At 36.3% G+C, this 21,470-nt stretch overlaps 2 protein-coding genes across 16 annotated transcripts in view; one reads left to right on the top strand and one right to left on the bottom strand.

Annotated features, from left to right (window-relative positions):
* The window catches only part of LOC111248462 (ceramide synthase 1-like), a 32,371-nt gene that overhangs the window by 7,260 nt on the left and 3,641 nt on the right, over nucleotides 1-21,470 (top strand). For 7 of the 14 annotated variants that reach the window (XM_022800889.2, XM_022800888.2, XM_022800892.2 and 4 more), the window contains 6 exons: nucleotides 80-179; nucleotides 1,994-2,144; nucleotides 2,733-2,895; nucleotides 4,001-4,181; nucleotides 7,713-7,874; nucleotides 19,165-19,321. In XM_022800889.2, coding sequence (XP_022656624.1) covers nucleotides 85-179; nucleotides 1,994-2,144; nucleotides 2,733-2,895; nucleotides 4,001-4,181; nucleotides 7,713-7,874; nucleotides 19,165-19,321 — 909 coding nt within the window. In that variant the 5' untranslated portion in view covers nucleotides 80-84. The other 7 variants (XM_086985683.1, XM_022800894.2, XM_086985684.1 and 4 more) reach the window with 7 other exon arrangements.
* Nucleotides 2,589-21,470, bottom strand: part of LOC147757130 (calcium uptake protein 3, mitochondrial-like) — a 229,805-nt gene continuing 210,923 nt past the window's right edge. For both annotated transcript variants that reach the window (XM_086985692.1, XM_086985697.1), the window contains one exon: nucleotides 2,589-9,954. In XM_086985692.1, the coding sequence (XP_086841818.1) occupies nucleotides 9,877-9,954 (78 nt within the window). In that variant the 3' untranslated portion in view covers nucleotides 2,589-9,876. The remainder of the gene's footprint in view (nucleotides 9,955-21,470) is intronic.

Below are 21,470 nucleotides of genomic sequence, written 5' to 3'. Positions count from 1 at the left end.
TAAGCCAATTTCCTGGTCATTGGCCCAAGTACAAAATAGGTAGGGTGTTTAATCCAATTCTATCTGACTGTTCTTACAGGTGTAATGAATATTTTTTCAATGGACGAGTGGGAATCAACGCCATCTCTTCTGGAATTAATCCAGTCTACATACAAAATATGCCATTTCGCATGGTACAGGTAAATGCTTATGCAACTAAGTACTATTAAAAACTCTGCTTAGACATGAGGGTTTTTTTATTATACAAAAAAATGTGCAAATGATTTTTATCAGTTTATAAAAACCAAAATAAATATAATATAAGAAATAAATAATATCTAGCGTTCCAATCACCCACAACATAGATTATAAGTTTATACCTGGAGCGTGATTGGATATGCCTATGCTGTTGAGTTAATTGGCACACGCACGTACGAAAAGTGAACATGTGTTTAATTTTATATAAAAGCATCATTGGTAAGTATTGTTTAAATTCCTGTGTTGTCTAATTCATAGCATATGACATTGCTAATATATAGTGTATAAGTTTGAATATAAAGAAAATACAAATTAGATCGAAGTACAGATCGAATCTTGTACATTTTTCGTAATACTGTCTTTTCTGTTCTAAAATGATTTTTGCAAAGAAGTAAATTTCTCAGCAAAGGCTAAAAAATAACATCGGGTGGTCGAAAAAGCATTGACGTTTCTAAGCCAAAGTTGAAGCAGATATTTTTTATATTTTGAAACAAGATCATTGAACTGAATATGCACCACTTTGATCAATGATCTTCTGCCATTTTTTTCGGTAGCATCGTAATTTTATTATTATGGAACTCCTGTGGTTTCTGGGCGAAGGAATGTAATTTTTGCATCTCTTTATTGACAATAAATTTTGAATTATTACGAGGTTCTCCAGCGACTGAAAAAGATGAAAATATGCCCTGAATATATGACAGTTTCCCATCCAAGTTTTGTTCCGTTTGGCCGGGTAGCTAAATGTGTACGTGGTGTGAAATACGGCGCCCCTTCTGTACATTAATTCCGATTGATTCTTCCCAATGGCTTATTATAATCTCAGTAGGGGTTAAAATCAATCGTTTATTCAAGCCGCTCACAATGCACGATTATTTTCCAATCGCACAAAACACATAGCGTCACTTTCTCTCATTTCAGTCCGGAAGCTGCCAGAGATTGTGAAGTACATTTATTTATGTGTATAAACTATATAAATGTGTATATATGTGCATATATTATATGTGATTTATTATCTGTGGTCATCTCAAACGGCTTGTATTTGTTGCTTTTCTATGGAGTTTCGCAGATAGGAATACGATCAAGTACATTTTTTGTGTCAATTTATGTGGCATCCATATATCGAGCTTCTTTTGTAGCCAGCTTTCTTAAAACGATTCAAAACTTTGATGGTGAATGTGTATTTCCTCGCCTATGTCATAACTACTCACGTATAAAAGTTGCTGAATTTTCGCTATAATTTAACAACTTTTTTCGTAATTGGGCGACCACTTTGAGGAGTACCTTTTGTATCGAAACTTCCGTATCGATAGCGACGGAACCATCTTTGGGCCATTTCTTTCGGTGGCGCATTTTAACTATAAACAGCACAATATTTTAAGAGCCTGAATGAATTATTGTAATAGAATTATCAAATATGGCAAATTTTTTCGAAAACTTCACTCATTTCCAAGGTGTTTTATCCTAAGTCTCGATAAAAACCTGCCAAAGATTTCAGCATATTCATTACTGTCAGATTGCAAATTTCAAATGATACCTACGCTGACCCGACGCGGCCCATATTACCTGCAATATGTGGTATAAGATCCATCCAGCTAGGAAAACCGTTGATACCTTTTCGATGACCCAGTGTACCCCTCGAAGATCTCTTTATTGTGGCACGACACAACTACATAATATAGATAAAAAATATGTTAATATAGGAATGATAATAGCCAACCTAACGTATTATATTATGCTAATTATTGTAATGGGTTAGAAAACCAGAGGGCCGCGAGACGCTTTTGGCATCTCTAAACACAGACCTAAACTCCATGAGTCAAGTTACCTACAACGAAGTCATCTTACTGGTTGCTACTGCCGTTGCTTTTACGATCTTCAGAAAAATATTAACTAAATGTTTACTAACGGTAAGTGACATGCATTTTCTTGTGGAGCTGATGGTTCGTTATATTCGAAATTGGTTTTAGTAATTGGAGTAGGCAGTAGGTCTAGCTATTATGAAATTAGGGGAACGATGATTTCTATTACTGATAATTACTATGCTACAGTTGCAAACATGAATGTTGACCCTAAATATAACAATTACATGATGTCTTGTAGTTATAGGACAAAAAGGATTCCCTTTTCTTAGGTAGCCCGCTAGAGCTATACTCATATATTGAAACAGAGGTGACAATGTTTCTAATGGAATAGCAGATTTTACGTATCGCACGTATTGATTTGTAGAAAAGCGTTTTGTTAGGCATTTTGAAGTACTAGTCAGTGTTGTGATACGGTAATTAACATGCATATTGCTTTTCACATATTGAGGATACATATGTGCTACGTAAGAAATGAGCATCCATACGAAATCCAGCATCTTACAACAGAACTTCATCGTGTACAATTTATTCAAGATTCTTTTGTATCTTTTATTGACATTTGAAACGCGATGGTTTGGCATAACCTAATTTATTGGATCACGTACTCGGCCGGCGTGTCATTTCTCAACGCAGCCAATGGCCAAGTGGTTGAAGCTAGATGAAAACAATGTGGTCAAGTTTCCAGAAAGTGGTTGGAAGTTCATGATTCATGGGGGCCTATGGTTGTACACGTTTTATATCCTGATGCTTTCCGGTAGGCACCAATTCTTCCATCGACCATCGACAGTCTGGGACGGTAAGAAAATGCTAACAATCGAGAAATCCTTATAGACAATACCATTAGTGACAAATTGTTTTAAAACACTTCAAGCCACTTTTTTTCTCACAGAATATAAAACTACGAGAAATATATCTATGCATAGGTGTAACTCATCTTGCTTACTTTGAAGTCGAACCTCGAATCTGTTTCATATATTTTCTTTATGATTCGAGGTGTCGTAAGCAAGATCAGCTATTTCTGAACTGCTTTGGCCTCCCTTTGTTATACGTTTGTGGTTCACTATTGCAACTCCAAGGAGATCCTACAGAGAATCTACTGGTTAAAAGTTGGGACCAACCGAAAAAAAACTGTAAGGAAAGGAATGAAGGCACACGGTTAATTCTACCAATAAGAGTAAATAATAACAGAATTATTACGTACACGTAAAGACGCATATACTTTTAATCAATTTTTTTATAGATGCCATGTAGCGTTTCATCTGACTTCTGCAACAACATCAGCTACGGTGTAAAAATAGGTCGAGTAATTTTTGGCCAATAGGTATGTATAAAAATGTTGAAATAAAAATGTCGTTAGAATCTGTAACTTAATTCTGTTTTTAAATCGGAGTATTATTTGAATAAGACAGCGTATTTATTGCCTTCATTAGCACATGTTGCATAAAACAGTAATAAACTTACAAGAGCTTTCCTTCTATCCGTGAGAAAGATAGATGACCATGTTGTAAAGCTGTCTGTAACGCATCTGTTTATTTAGTAAGATATTTGACGAATTGTCTAGATGTGCAAATATCCATACGGTTGCTCACGTGCAAGGTATCGGGCAAACAGATGTTAAATGAAAAACCCAGTTATGGAAAATATAATAAACAAACATGGAAATTGGAATACATCAAAAATAAAACGCAAACAAGAATTTTGCCATAAAGCAAAAAGACGTACAGGATATTAAATAATATTGTTGCAGATATTTGATAATACTTTTAGATTTTTATAGAAACATATTGTTAGATCAAAATTTATCAGCTATAGCACCCGGACAAAAGGTGTTGAAAACGTATAGTAGGATCGCATTTTATAATAACTGTGATACTTAATTCATGTGTTCTTCTCTCGTGTAGGATGGAGCATGGACATGGAAATCCAACGAGATATCTACGTCATCTACGTGCTTGAAGGCGCCTACTATCTCCACGGGTTGTACGCGTTATTCTTCTATGACCTGCGGCGCAAAGACCGACAGGTGATGGTTGCCCATCACGTGATCTGCGTTTTTCTTTTGTGGCTCTCCTACGTACAGCGGTACGCCTAGCAAAATAGAACATTTTTGTAACTTGTCGTTACTTAATATACGATATTTAATGTTTCTCAACATTTGACAAGATCGGCAAAAAAAAGTCTAGCGGAGTTACGTGCTACAACTTAGCCGATATTGTCGTTAAACTCTAATTACGAAAAACAATGGAAATTTCATCTTTACGACTTTTTATATATAATCCAGGTTTCTACGATCCCAACTACAGAGCAATCCAGAACAGCGGCTTTTTGCCACTGATTACTCGCTGTTTTGCACTACTTTTTAAAATACATCTAATAATCTACAGCCTATACCGTCGGTGGGCTAGCTTATTTTGACAAGCGGCTTTGAACCTCAATGTTAAGAAGTCAAAGCGGAACGGATATAATTCTGTATAGTAAGCACAAAGGTACAGTAAAAATGAGAAAAAAGTGTTTCCGCGACTGTGTGCGCTCTGCGTTTAAGCGGACTAAATTTGCTCTCTGGCAACAGAATGCGATCGTATTTAATGTAGGCATATTTTACACATCTACAACTGGTAATTGACAAAAAAAAAATTACTTAGAAGACTATGGAAAGCCTTAATGAGACGGTGCCACACGTACGCTAACTGAATTGAACTGAATTCATCTAATTTATTTGAACCTAATTACTAGTTTCTAGTTTTTACCCTAATTCTAGTTTTACGCCTGGTACAGAACGTTAACATTGGTTAAGACAGCTGACCCAAAACACGAAGCGTAGCTGTTCCTTGACTTAAACCCATATTACCTGCTATGTCTTAAAAATTGGTCAGAAAATTTGTTACTACTGATATCATGGCAAAGATATATTCGAACCTAGCACATCCATGTTTTTTTTTAAACTGTGGTTTCTGAGTGTGAAAGAAGCTGCAGTATTATAGGTGCACCTGGCAGTGCTATTTTTGTCGATTTCATTGGAGTTACACGTTAAATAACTTCCAAATCGTGTTTCCACACAAAGCATTGATAAACCCTAACAAGGGTATTAGAGTTAAGAAAACAGACCCCTCGTCTATAATATCGCAGTATGTACAGAAATGTAAAGGCTAAATGTACCTAGCCAGTATTAAAATATACTCATATTGAGGCATTTCGCTAAATCGTTCAACCAAGGCGCAGTGCTTTCTTTTAAAAAAAATATACAGGTCGGAAAACAACAAAAAACGTCGCATTGACTACTTGAAACTTTGCAATCGCGGTTATATCTAGCGTGGTCATAGTTACGCTTGAGCTTAATGTTTGGTTCGAAAGTATTTACCGGTCAGGTAAGCTATGATAAGTACAGGAGAGTTCAATCGTTTATATATAAAACAGTTGCATCTAATGCTATAGCCTACTAACGGTCTGAACGATAACTTTGATGGGTTATTGATATAGTACGCAATGTAGTATGGTTCACCATTGATATACGCCATGAGAGATGTAATGCTAGAGCGAACTTTTGATCGGTCCACGCCTTTTCGTTTTTAATTTCTTTCTGCTTTGTACGGGATAAGGGCGATATTTTTATTGTTTTAGTCACGATATCTATTCAAACAGCTCTGAAAAATTGGTGTAACTTTTTTCTCCTTAAAATCCTGCGTATTTAACAGCCTTATTAACTCAGTTGAGCAAGCGAACGACTCCTGCCACCACCAACTCTGTCATCTCATTTGACCCTTGGCTCGTTCTTGTTGCTGCTGTACGTTGACAGAATAGGTTGCTGTTCCTGATAATGATCCTAGGTGTTAGCCCATATTTCCTCTTTACGTTGTGTGCATGTCGCATTCATCTAACGTTACTGCGTGCATGTGTGTGTGCGTGAACAAGCGAGTAGAAATTCAGAGTACTCTCGTTTTATCTCATTTCTAGTTTAACTCATTCGTTAGCAACCTTCTTCTTTCGCTATTTCATAATGGTTCGTGGTTCACCAACCAAGTTTTTAAATAAATAAATTTAGCGTATTATTAGTTATTGAGCATAACACGGTGATTATCTGAACGTTTTTCACTTCCTTATATCATATAATACACATGGTTGCGGAATACCCTAAAATCATCCAAAGTGTTCATCTTTATGGTCTATGTCCTAGTTGAGGTAATTATTCTCTATGTGATCCAGATGGAGATTCGTCTTATTGTACAGCTATTCGTAGTTAAGAAGCATTTGTGTTTTAGTAGAGGCATGAAAAAATACTGACTATGGCAGCATTCAAATGATAAATATAGACCTTCAAGAACACTAATTCCGAATAAATTAATATCGAAGCGTGCCGATTACGTACACAGAATGCACCGCTTCAGTTAGAATAAAATTGACCTTCTCTGATTATAAATTGCATGTAAATGAAAACAGATTTTGGGCTGAAATCATTTGTACGTGCCAATACGGACATTCATCAGAGACATGTTTATTTATTGCACTTGCCATTCGCTTCCATTTATTCATATTCGAATGATTAGAAGCCTAGTTTAAATTTTCGCGTGTTCGCCTCGACGATACGTAGCTTTGTTCAATATGATGCTGATTCATGATCTTTCATTTTTCATACAGTACCTCACCACGTTCCATTTGTCACAATTTTGCCTGAACGAAAGTGTAAGAACATGACGCCATCCTCATTAGTACAGATGATTCTTACGGCATGGGTTTTTGCTCAACTCAAAATACTTACAGTCGTAAATAAGCCAAAAATTTCTTCTCCGGATGATTCCTGAATTCTTTTGTGCGGTGAAAATTCTTTTGTCGGAGAAGAATCAACAATGACCGAATGGTTCATCATTTATAAGCGAAAAGATTACCTTGTTTTTGTGAGAACAACTGTTTTTCTTACACGAGTGAAATCATTAGAGTCTGTCGAATTCGGTATGTCACAAAGTGAACTTCATACTCACCCGGAAAAACACATTAGCTTTTACCGTGAGCATCAAATATATAACAGAATATTTCATAATTACGGTTATCCCGCAGAAATTCTATAAAGGAATTCTGCCAGGCAATGGAGTAATTTTGCGATAGTATCTTAAAGTATTAAGAATAAGGAAGTGGTAGGAATTAGCAATATCGCTAAACCGCATTTGCAGAACCTGGCGAGTTCTGTTGGACCTGCCTATCCTAGATAATTCTCGATACATAAACAGCGCTGCCCGTCCATTATGAAATGTCAAGGCAAAAAGCAAGTCATACAAGTGGTAAATACATGACACACTAAAGAGCCGCCACAGGACGTTGATAAGCCGTGAAGCCACGTCCTGTGAAAATGCTGGTCGTTTCAATGCGGATCGGGACGGAGTTAGCCTTTAGTAAACATCATACTCAAGAAATGGGAGAAATAAAGCTTTATTAGATTTCATTGCGAAGGTCCGCACAAAGTTACCTATACTTTTTTTTAGTACTATGGCATTTACTATGATCAGCCTTTTTAGCATTCGTTCAATCTGATTGCGTTAGCTGAACCATTTTATGGTTGAGCTGGCACAACAGCACAATTGGGGTAGCGTATACAACAATAGATCCCAATTATTTGAGTTTCAGGTGCCATAACGTCGGCATCCTCGTTGTGTTTTTACATGATGTATCTGATATTCTGCTCGAATTGGTGAAAATCTTTGTACTGCTTCGATCTCGCCAAGGCATATATTATCGGGTCTGGGGAATCTTAGCATTGATATTCTTCGCTCTGTTAATCATCTCATGGTAAGTCGTCTTCTGACAATTTAGGTGACATGTAGTGTAACACAGAAAAGTCTGGCTAAAAGAAAATTTAGGAAACATAGCTTAAATAGCTTGTAACATTACCCAGCTACTTGGTAATTATAAATAAACAAGATTGTTATGTGTGTTGTTGTTAGTTTAACTGACTCTATTATCAGAGCTACAGACAATTTGATGGAACTATAGATCAAATTGTTAATGCATCGTAAATATCATGTTACCCTGTTGCTCAAATGCCGTTATCAGGTTGCGGCTACCAAGCTATCCTATTGAACTGTCTTTGTAGCCCTGTTACCTTGATTATCTTATTACTCTGATCTAATGAATGAACTAATGGTTCGTCATTAATCCGTCCTAACCTTAACTATGGCTCTCATGCTCGCGCACTCGGTACAGTTACCCCGTTACAGTTCACTTAAAGTGTAATGTCAGTACTATCTGCGCGGTGATGTAGTGGTAACGTGTTTGTCTACTAAGCCTAGAATACGTGCGATAGTCTAGGTTCGAAATCTGGTGTAGACGAATGCGGTCTTGTACTGGAAAAGGTCAGCCGACTGAAGCTGTATATAACGGTGGTACTAAACATAAAAACTAAAACATTTGTTACCTATATTGCATTAATTGGACCATAAAGTCGAAACACATTTGAAGACGCAATTCCATCAAAGCCCTGAGAAATCAAGTAAAAAGAACAAATTGTATTGACCAGCGCATGGCGATTACAATATACAGTGCAAAATTATACTTCACACGTAGATTGATGTTGTTAGGTTCATACAAAGGAATCTATGAAAAACTGAAGCTTAGAAAGTGTAGAGGCGACCCAAATTTGGCTTTATTGACAGCACATTTATTATAAGACAAATATAATTAACATAGTACTCATGCATACAACTGCTATAGTAATAAGGTAAAATGTGCGCCGATCATTCAAATGCGTCAAAATTCTTCGAAGTTCTACAAATATAGGGATGAGCTCGTGAAATTGACAAGGTTTGATTCGCTTTAGGAGGAGTGGAAGTCGTAAAATTAAATCAAAACTACAATCAGTTTAATTGAGGGCAATTAGGTAGTAATTAAGGGTGGTCGACAAACTTTTAGCTTAAAAAATAAAATAAATTAAGATTAACTTAGCAGATACCAAGTGGATACCAAGTAAAGTAGTCGAGAAAAGTCGCTCCTTAGTGTCACATAGGTTGTACTATATATATCATATGTATGTACATCACATACCTCATAGGAAGATACATATAGAGGTATATACTGTTTTAACTGTTTGCTATCCTATCTGTACTGAATTAACTAATAAACATCTAAATGGAGATACCCAGTATTTTTGTGACAGATTTGTCTATTTGGCGTGGAACCGTCCAGATTATTCGGGAATACGCAAGTTACGATATTATTTCCTTTAATTTTTTAAGATTTACAGTATTATAAATAATAATTGACTTAAGTTTTTTTAAGTCTATTCCTGACAGTTGATTAAGAAAAAGTATTTAAAAGACCCCGGTAAATTTATAGACCATTGCATAGAAGGGAGTTTCCTCTCATATGTATGGCTTTGAAGTATTCATCCTCTAGTGAAAAAACCTTTAACTACATTTACAATTTAAAACCATATTTTTCGAGAAGATTATTAAATATAAGTGAACATTTCACTTGAAGTTAATATGTTTCAAGATGATTTTCATGATATCTAAAGCTTCACAAAACTGACTTCAATGCTGTTGTCCATTATGATTTCGATTAGTTGTTGTATTGGATCTGCCTTCATTTTTTTTGCAGCTTAATACGGACCTAGGCAACCACTTCTATTTTTATAGAATCATTCGGCTAAGATTTAGAAAGATACCTACGAATATGAACGCTTACAGTACTTTTTGGAAATAAAGTTGCGAAAATCAATGATTTTTGCCCTTCATCTTAACAACATCAATGTCCATTGAGATGTTATTTTTATACGCTTCGGCACTGGACGTGTTCATGCATACAATCGTTTCCTCCGCGGAGCGGCCACATGATGCTTATCCGATCTTTTTTCACTGGCCTTGTATGGAATCTGAGAAGTGTGCAACAATTAAGATATCAGTGACTTCAGTAGGAAATTTCATGCATGAAAGGATATAAGAAAATATGGTGAAAAATAAAATGTACTAAACTTGTATACCCAGTACATAACTCTTGGTGTGAGCTTACCTTATGCACGAATATACGTATGGATTTACAATGATAGTGAGGTGATATTAATTAAGAAATTCTTTACAATAACTATGGAAGACATAATTAACCTATTGAAAGACACTGTCTAGACTGAAAAATACCATACAACTGGGCGTGTTGTCGACCATGAAGGAAGTCATTAAGAGGGGTAATTGAACTACAGCACTGTATAAGTGAACTTAGTGGAAGAAAGGAAGGGACGACGCCCACCGAATGTTTATAGATTGAGTAGGTGAACCATGACTAGAACAGTAATAGAGAACGGTGTTGAAAACGGGTTAATGAAAAATCCGAAGCCGATTCGAAAGAAGTGAGTTATATAAATAAACAAAGTAAAGCTGAAAGTAAAATAAATCATTAACGGTGATAAAGTGCTAATACTGCTCTGGATCTTTTTAATGATTATGTGTCGCTTTGACGTCACATAGTCGAAGTAACATGTAACAATTATAAATGCTATGAAAGATGAAAGGGTAACTTGATACAAGTGAACGGATCTCTGACATGTTTTAGTAGCTTAAGTCAATCAAAGAAGGCTTAAAATAAGAATTACGATAATATCTAAGCAGTATCCAGGTCCGAAGCAAAGTGTTGGCTCCAAATGGGCTCGAACCACACGCCTAAGTGATGAAAGTGATGAAGCGGAAGTTATGCAGCGTATCCGCACAAGGCCTCCGTTTAACGTCGTTGTTGCCGTAAAGTTAAAAATATACAATACTTTAGGAGACCATTGTAACATCTAATTGCACAAGGAGCGAATTAAAGGGTGCTCAGACTAGGAGTACAATTTTACTAGTTGTAATAGCTTCTTTCAGAAGTACTATGCTGCTCTCTACTTGATGGTGCAATGATTACTTGTTTCTCTACTAAGATAAGTAGCGACATGGAAATGCAATCGTCTAGGTTCGACGCCGGTCATTATAACCGAACACACTTTTATAAAGGAGGAAGCCGGCCATATGAATGGAGTGTGCTGCAGCCTTTTAACATTCTGGGCTATTTTTCACGTGGAAACGAAATCCCCTTTTCGGTATAACATGAAGTATTTTTACGCCGGTGTTACTGTATTGTACACACTTTAGTACCATTGCTATTGGGTAGAAAACATGCATTGTTATAAATATTTTAACGCCACATATCTTAGGGGTAAATGGATGTTACTAGTTAAGGGTAACCTGAAGTAAACAAAGCCTATAACAGAAAAGAACTTAGAACTGTCTAGTATTACGTATGATTTCATATTTCTTTCCTACATATTTTTTTGTGTGAGAATTACAGGGGCACAGAAGTGCTGCACGCTACATCAACCAAATCGGATCATTTTTTCACCCCTGAATTATGCAGGTTTTTTGTAAATGGCTCATAGTTTTGGTCCTAGATATTGTTCCAATCAAATTCGTGAGATTTTTCTAACGAAATGAAAGCCCCGTGCTTTGTGGTTGGCGGTCAGTCTATCCTTACTTTAGACAAGCTTAGACGACAAAAACATGTAAATGAATCTTCGGTCTGTAATATGTTTTTGTCGTCGTTTAAAAAGGTGAAAAGTAACTTTAACCGACCTTGCTAAATTTCATATACGAACAGCTAACATGGGCACCTATCAGAAGGACGTAAGAACAATACGAAATAGTTTCTTTTAGATACTAAAGTGTCCCATTTTTAGTATGCCGTATATTTTCTCATTAATATACAGTGTAAAGCATTTCTTAATGCGATGCAAAGATTCTCTAAATCATTCGTAAGGTCTCGCAAAGCACATACAACGGCAGGGGTATATAATACAATACGCGTTTTAGGACAAGATCCTTCGACCATTGCTCAGCGCAGAAAATTCGTTCAATATTAAACACCGGGTAATTTTTAGCGCTCATCAATTTAATGAAAGACAGCCAAATAAAGTTTGGCTTGCCCGACCGCGTCTAAATGGAAGAGGCTGAGAAAGCTAGATCTGTTTTTACATCATTGCTTCAAGTATTCAAACAAGTAAATGGCGTCGTAATAAGATGTTTAATAACACAACAAGAAATAGAAATAACGAAAAATAAATGTTATCTAAAAGCTTAAAAATATACCATCGCTTTTCACAGATCTGATATTTATACTTGTTTTTGGGTACCTCTATGTCTGAATATTCACAATAGTTTATAAATCAAATGCAGCTAGCTATGCCACGCTTCGCCTCATCTGTATTATTCCTTATCGAGATTTTTTTCTAGTTCATATTACTTCAAATTAAATCGATTGTTTGCAATATCTTTCCCTTCTACCTTCTTTTTAATGGATGGTCTAAAAACCGAATTTTGTGGTCGATAACTTGCCTGTCAATTGTCGTAATTTAAGTTATGCCAAAATCCTCATTTTAGACAGTGCTATGGTCAAGCGAGCAAGTGATCGCTAATGCCAATGTTTCAGACAAGAGCTCAAATGCAGTCTTTCCTTTTGTATTCCTTCACCTTCGGTGGAAGTCAATATTTGTACATCTGTGTTTGCAGTAACATTCTTGCACGGAAAACATAAAATATAAATTGTACTTGTTTTGTGGTGGAATTGCATTTTGACTCTTCAGCGATAAAATGAAGCGATGTTTGGTGCTAACTCTTTCTGACTGCAGTCTCGCCATTGTTCATTCACTTTTCACGGTAGTTTGTTTATTCATCTATGGCAACGATAATAACGACACAAATGATGATCTTGTTGTTACTACTGCTAACCTATTCAGCCATTCGATTGACGTGCACGGCTGAAACGTCGTATGATACGACGAAGAGATAGACGAAAGAGAACGGAACACTCAGGGTAGCAGAACGGTAGGGCAGGAGCAAAACAGTAAGCTTATAGCGAAGTCAGACACGCCAGAACAAGTAAGCTGACGATTATCCATGTGCAAAAAATGTCTTCATCTAAGTCACTTTTTAAAATGTTTTGTTATCCCAATCATAGCGCAATACGGATTATTTAAAGTAACGTAAACGGTCATAAATGGCTCATACATGGCTTATTTGTGGGTGTCGTAGAACTTTTTGCCACTATTGGTCTTCACTTCTTGCCCGAAGTGTAAGTTAATTGATACTATTGTTGTAATAAAAGCCTTACCATTCAAGTTATATATATCATTATTGCCTTGCATAGAATTAATGGCAAAAAAAGTGTGAGGTGCTTGCAATTCCAATTTTTAACTTTGGAAAACATGAGTTTATTATGTCTCTTTATAATTTATAACGCAGTCTTCGATTCATAATTATTTTTTATTTAAAACTGTGTGTGAAATTATTCACTGGCCTTGTTTGTGTTCCCATTAAAGAAGCAGTTTGTAGCCTGGATACTACTGATGAATGTTATTTAATGGAGTAAAAAAAAACGTTCTGTTTAGAATACTGTAAAGTTTAATCTATAAAACATGTTTGGATAACCAATGTTTGACGACCGCAGATGCCTTATTGACACAAAGCACTCTGACGTGAAAACGACAACTCACAAACTGCGGCACCAACGTTCGAAACTATCATACTTGGTTTTCTAGAGAACAGGAATTTAAGAAACATAAAATTATTCGAATTATTCGAATGTGCTTCTTAGTTCCCATTTGTTTATTTGTGTGTGTGTGTATCTCGATAGATGCGCGTAGTCGTATCAAGTTTCCTTTCATTTCACTATTTATTAATTTCCATTTAATGGTTGTATGCCATGCATTTCGTCATGCGGTAAAAGGTCAGTAAAATTTTACGACTTTTGTAACAATAACAAGTTCATTTTCTGCAGTGCAAGAGCTGTTAACAAACTGAGGACACATACCAATAAAGGATATGACCTGAAGTAAGTGTTCCTACCTATGCAACTTCCCGTTGCAATGTTGAAATACACCTCGATCGTGGCCAATCCACGAAAGTCTTTTTAAGCGTTGTGTCGGTTAACAATTGTTATTATAGAGTAGAAAGAAAATTAAATAGAAGCGTACAAAACTGAAAAAATGGCAGAAGCACAATTCTTTCATTGCAGAAAACAGCGAAACACTATCACTACAAAGAATCAAGTCTTATTTTATAAATATAAATACACGCTGCCGAGATAATGAGTCAATAACATGAGTCAATAAAAATCTGAATATCTGAAAAATTATTGGCGTTCGATATTGCATTTAACTATGTAATTACCTACGTGATCGATTCTTATGTTGATAGGACGTTTTTGCGCAAATCCAGATCCGAGTGCATAATTATCGGCACCAAAGGTGTGTGCAGCAATAACATTATTATAGTTTTTCCTAATTATCATATTAAACCTTTTGGGGCAGTTTCTCTACATAGATGCCCAGATACATAAATATAGATATAAAAGCTAGATTAGTAATTCCTTCCTCGCTTTTGTTCCGTCAGCACAAGGGCTGCCAACTGCAAGAATCATTTCTATAGCTTGGAATGCTCTAGCTTATTAAAATGGAATTGATTCTTTTAGGAAATAGATGAGTATTCACAAAGCGACGGTTTAGCCAGATCAAACAATCTGGATACCAAGCTTAGGTAGTTGTTGGCTCAAGCCAACCGTATGTAAAACCGACTTTGTGTTTCCCTGTAATGACGTACTGGGCAAAGATGCTATTTTCTAGTTCTCCGCCTGAGTGTGCTGTCTCTTCCACTCATTTTTTATTTAACTAAATTTACATTTCAAGATCAGTGGTTTGGAGGAGTACCGTAGATGAGAAATCCTGTCGTAGCAAAACATCACAGCGAAAACTATATATAATATATATATATATATATATATAATTGTGCAATATGTAAACACTTGTATTCCCACTTCCATAGGATGCAAACGGTTCGACACAGTTCAAGCAATGATAAATTCAAAGGGCGTTCTTACTGTGATACAAACGGTAAATTAGATTAGATGAACGTTCCTGTTACATGCGTATATCTCGACATACGCAATCATTATGAAAGACAACAATGCTAAGTATTAACGTAGACAAAAGTGCGACAGCAACGTTCAAACATTGCGGTCCTCTGACGACGCCTAATAATAATAACGGTGATACTGCTATTTACAACACTTTGGTCGCTGCGGTTGCGCTTTTCACTCACACCGAACAAATGAATCGACAAATGTGTGGAGAATAGCAAGTGCAGCCGAAATAGCAACTTCAGCTGATTGGCCAAGCAACAAATAAAGACCGTCTTGAAGACACCATTTGCTGTCATCCCATCAGTCCCTCGTCATATTTACTACTGCCGCAGTAGCGGCAGAGGCTGCCACTAAAGCCGTCGATCTTCTTTTCTTGCAAAAGTCTTAACAACCGTTTTAGCAGAAGCTGCAACAGCAATATAAATGCAGCCGTGAGGGTTACTTGTGTCCGTGCCAGCTTTTCAATTGAAGTTCTTCATTACCGCCGGTGACTTTGTCAACGTTGATTGGGTCAGTGGCGACCTGGATGTACGTATGGCGACCACGACCACAAACACGGCGATGTGATCATTGTGGTGTTGATTTCGATGATGCTGATAATGACGGTAGCGGTTGTTACCATGACGACGATTGCTACAGTAGCAGCAGCAGCAAAAGCTATACAGCACAGCGTGTAATAAAAGTACCAATAGTTATACCATTATCACTACGAGCAGGAGATGCTGTTGCTGCCGTCGTTGCTTGTAACCAAGGCGAAGGCCGTGACAGTGGGTTCCGGTGACAGGTTGAAATAAGCATCGCAACTAGAAAAACAGGCAGACAAACAGGCGAATATCGGCTGGTGTTGTTGTTGTTATATTCCTTGTTGGCATCGATACCGATCCCTTTCCTTTCACTTTTCGAAAATGGTGCCCCACAACAACAATGATGGCTAACAATTCAAATGTCAGTCGTCGTATTGCAGCGAATGTTCTTTTTGCAAAAATCGATTGATTCCGCGACCATAAAAATGGGGTCAATAAATGATTATTGTGCAAATTATATCGTCGAACAACATAGACGGGGGTGCGGTAAGGATCGTTATAGCTAACTGGGAAAAGTGGAAAGGAAGGCAGCCCCTGCGAGGAGGAGATGGAAAAGGAGGAAAAACTGAGATTTTGCTAATGAGAGTTCCGTTCGCATCATGTAATAATTACTACTTAAGTAACGTTCCTGTTATTAGGGGTCAATATGCGAAAATAATACCGTATTAAAAATCTCAGTCCTGCAATGCGTATTAACAAGAATTAAAAAAACAGTTTTATTAGTTTAATTAGCGTCCGATAATCAGGCTATAATAAGTTCGATAGATGTCAGAACTCTTTACTTGCGTATAGTGAATTGAGTATCAAACAAGTCGACCATTGTTGTTCGTTGGGTTTTAAGCCAACGAACAGTGGTATTACTAGTATATGTGAAGTGCAAAATCGGAATTAAAGGCAGGCATTTGCATTTTTGGGACTTTAAAGGTACGCGGCGCACGACTTGATTTCGAATCTTGTTTATACTAAGTGCAACTAAATCTAGATTAGATTGCACTTAGTACCACATTTTGATTCCTTGTGCATTACTCTCTTATTTCATTTTACTGATCCTGTTTTTTTGGATACTCCGTTCCTTACCAAAAGAACTTGGTAATCCAAACACATGGGTGTAGTAAATAGCTGATATATCTAGTCGGATCGGGGTAAATAGAATGTTACAAAGGTCGTATTAACGAAATGTATTAACCAAAATTGGCTTAAAATCCAGTTTCTATTTACGGTTTCAGCGTTAAATTCAAAAGCTATTTATTTTTTGTGGACTAACAGATCTTGTATCATGTATGCTTTTTTTCAAAAAAACTAGATTTTCTCAGTTTGTGTCTCGCTAGTGGGTGTATTCTTTATACCTTATATACGCGGTGGAGGAGTAACAATGAAATTGATTTCCGTTTGCGCATTGTGTGATGCTCAACCCAGTCCACTACCTATCACGAACTTCATTGGTTCCAGATTCGAGTGACATCTGTGCTGTGGTGTGATTTGCAAATCTGGCTAGGGTTTAATATAAATACATCATAGTAATTTCTAAGCGCTTCGAAATAGTCCCGTGAGGCACCTACACGGTGAGCTTACAATGAGTATGACATAAATGAGCACACAAGAAAAGACAGGGTTTCAAATTCGTAAAAGATACTTTTTAGTTCAGACAGGTCTGATGTAAATTGCAAGCCTACTTTTTATGGAAACTGCAAGCTAACCTCTTTTAAACTCTAGACTCACATCGTTTCCAAATGTAAGCCCTACTATTTATTTCCTTGTCTACTATGAATCCAAGGGATAAATGCAAAACTAGAATTTTCTCTGTCATATTTGATTATGATACTTGCAAAATCCGTAATTCGAGAGACTCTTATATTCGAATTGGTTTTATTCTTGGATGCAATGTACACGCAGGGAGCACAATCCGTGGTCACAATGTTCTTTTTCAAAGGCAGCCGAAGTAGTATGTAAACGATACACGAATCGTGAAAAATTGTTGGGAAAGATTATTACATGATGCTGACTATCTACACCTATCTTTATTAATATACTTACATTTGTTTAATCTTTCTATTATACTAAATGTCTATAATTCCAAACACTATTTAAATCAAGTCGTGCCCTTTTTATGCTATCATTATCAAAAATAGTTCTCATAAAATATCACAATGTGATAAGCCAACCCTTTAGGTTGCGAAAAATTGACGTAGTAATGTGACGCAATATATATATATATATATATATATATATATATATCCATCCGTTATATCGTTTAAATGTCTTAAAAATAAAAATTACCTCAAATACAGAGTATGGAAGTATTGGATTCAATGGTGCAGTGTATGAATAATAAAACAAAATATATGCCTAATTAATGCGAAACTTTGCATTTAACTACTAAGTACGTATAGCTAGTAAACGAGCTGACATCAATTTCTAATAGTTAGTTGGTAACAGCGGTCTTTTTAAACGTGTTATCTGATGTTGGTAATGGTAATTTACGTGTTTCGAGAGCTATAAAAATGCTGGGCATATAAGGACAACAACAATACATAAGACTTGTTTTACATAGTACTACGATTGAGCTCACTTAATCCTAACTTGAATGTATTGTTTAATTATTGTAGTATATAGCTTGGTCATATGTGTGGCGCTAACAGCCACTTTCAATTACTGCTAGCTATATGGTTTAAAAAGGGATTTAAGTGATACATAAACTAAAATAACTTAAAATTATACTTGAATATCACTCATTATGCACACTATTAGTATATAAACTGAATGACCTTGTTGCGTTTATTCAGCAACTATGTAAAAGACATGTGCATCCGTCCTGCAATAGAACAAAGATAACATATTAAAACAAACGAATACAGATTAGTAGGCCTTGCGGGACTACCACGCATAATATATTATTCCCGGAATTCCCGGTTACCATGATTATAAAGTGAATGTGAAGTAAGTTCAATTCCCTGCCTTTGATAATCAGCCAGCACCTTCATGAGATTCATGACTTACAAATAAGACAAACTAGCAATCAGAATCGTGATAGCGTCGCGAAAGTATACTTCTTGCTTGTCTTCTGTGGCGTGGTCTGTTTTCACATTATTTTAGCATTACTTAAGCATATTTCTGGGCATATAAGTACATGACTTCTAGCTTTTCCAAATAATCATGGTAAATTTAATGATAAAGGGGCGCACACTTTTAGGGCTAAGACACACAAATTTAGGGCTATGCGTAATAATATCACGCATGCGTAACTATCACAAAAATTAGCAAATAGAATGTTGCATTAAGGAAGCAGTATTACTATAATATTATACCAAAGTAGTGTTAGAAGCAAAATCAGGAATGTTTTATTGACGATAGAGCAAGCACCCACTGCGTGATGCGCCGCATAGAACTAAAGGGTGGCCATGCAACAAATAATTAATCGAGTGTATTATCGCTATCAATATTGCTTGAAGATTGTATATATTGGTTTTAGAGAGATTAATATTTTTAGTCGCTGGTCACCCGTAGCAGTTGGGAACGGAGCACCCTCTATAACGTATTTTGCCTCTGCTGTTACTTGTGACCCTTAGGGCCCTGACTCGTTTGTATTACTATCCGTTCAAAGCGATTTATGCCACATCAGGCATTCTTCTGGACACATCGAATATGGCTGTCCTCGGATCATGTTCCGTCTTCATGATCCTCATGCTCTACGTGATCTTCATAATGGATCTATATTGGTTTGGGGTAAGTAGTACGTTATTTTACTGACATGTGAATTATTTATGTAGCGACGGCATTTAAAAAGTGCCCTACGCTCTGGATAAATCTGCATCGCAGTCTAGAGTATTGTATAAGTAGTGTGTCTAAGAAAATTCAAGCTTTGTGTGAATGAATCAAACGAAAACACGTGGTCCATGGTCTGCCAACCCGCAGGTAGCATAAATTCCTAAGAAAATCGCTACGATTTATGAATAAAAGCCATGTACAGATTTCAACTACTTTAAAAGCTAATACAAAAATATATTTTTATAGGATGTTGCTTTAACTGCGCATCAAGTATCTGGTAGAACAAAGTTGCACAGGACTCGAGAAACGATTCATTATTCATGCGTTATATGGCAGAACTAATAAATTCAGCCACAGTATTGAAAATGACAAAATTGTTATCCAATTCACTGCGAAAGAATATAATATTTATTACAAACAAGTGAAACCCTTCGGATGCGACTTAGCAACAACGCAACTAGTCTCAACATTCGGATGCACCACATTCTGCAGCCACACGAGGATATCCTTTGAAGGTCGACTTAACAAACTCGGTTAATTGCATTGTAGTCAATACAACTAACCTTGCACTAGTCTGATTTTTACTTCTGGAGCCAAAAAAGTCGTTATAATGTAAACATTGTACGAGGTAATTGAAACTGATAGGTTTGTTTCTAGGTTACATCTTAGAATATGACCACAGCAAATTGTATTTCGTCTTGTCTAATGTTCACTTGCGCACGCTTTGGTTTAAAGAATAACTGTCATTTGACTCGAAAAACGCAAAAAAAAGCAAAATATAAAATGAAAACAAATAAATCGGAATAAAAAGAAGGGTACACTAAAGTTTGCCCCATTATTTATACTATCTGTGGCAAATAATTAGTGTTCATAATCATGTCTAGTATTTCCTTATATAAGACTAATGCATTGTTGCAAATCTGTAAAAATTATTGGATACATCGATATATCGGTATGTCTGACCTAAACGAGTACACCATGCAACTTTGGTGACAGTATTTTCGATGAGTTCGGTTTTCAAAAGTATTGTATGAGGTGGATACGTTATTTCAGATATTACAACTTATGAAAAGGATGATCTAACTTACGAAGCCCAAAGTGGGCTCAGCTGAGATTAGTAGTCCTCGGAACGTTGATGAAAAATAATATTCACAAAAGATACCGAGAATGATATGAGGCTATTGTTGTCCTGCATTTGTAAAATTAAAATCAGTAAGATATTTGCCGCATTACCCACTGACATTATCAAAATGAACCAACTCAGATATTGTGTCGAGAACCCCGACAACCAACCTTGGAGTATTATTTTCGCAAAGGATTCCATAAGAGCCATTCTATAATTCTTTTTGTAATATTTGTCGAACTTGACCAAAACTTGACCGTTGACCAAAGGCTGTGGCAGATAGCTTATGATACATGGCTTATGACAGTTATATGATTGTTTATAACAGTAACCTTTTTCACTAGTTTAGTATGATTTAACATATAAAAAGCGAACTGTTTCAATGAAGCTAAATATATATATAGGATAAATAAATAGTCTACGACCTTTGACTAAGGTTCTATCTTTGGTTTCAATAGCATAGTGGCCGTTACCGTTGATACGCTGGGCTACGGTATCATCTCTAGTCACAATGTTTGAACGCTGTCAGTACTGTTAGGTTAAGGAAGGCGTGATCTATTGCTTAAGGTTTAGTGCTACCACTCACGCTGTTGTTGTTGTTCTTGTTGTTAATATTAGTACTTCGGTGCACGCTTGACAGTATCTAGCGGAGCTACATGGTTTGCAAAGGATTCTGCTTCATTTTCTTTCATCTTCGTCTTCATTTTGTCGATGATATGTAACGTGCCCCGCTTCACCCCACTAGAGATGGTTAATGTCATAGTGTTACTTTATAAATCTCGGAATGATATTGCAGATGTAAAGTCGTTTACGAGACAAAGTAAGTATTTATAAATAATATCGCTAGAGAATCAATGAGGAAGAACGTAAGTGATAATAAGTGATTTTTTTTTGTTTTAGACTCCCTTGACAGGATATCTATCGCCTTTATTAATGCGAAATATTGTTTTTTTCGCCTTCCACAATCAAAAAACGCCTACTCAT

The sequence above is a fragment of the Varroa destructor genome, unplaced genomic scaffold, assembly GCF_002443255.2.
Source record: "Varroa destructor unplaced genomic scaffold, Vdes_3.0 BEIS01000003.1, whole genome shotgun sequence".
In the NCBI taxonomy this organism is placed as follows: Eukaryota; Metazoa; Arthropoda; class Arachnida; order Mesostigmata; family Varroidae; genus Varroa; species Varroa destructor.
The sequence above is the reverse complement of the archived record's forward strand: the minus strand, read 5'-3'. Positions and strand labels throughout refer to the sequence as shown.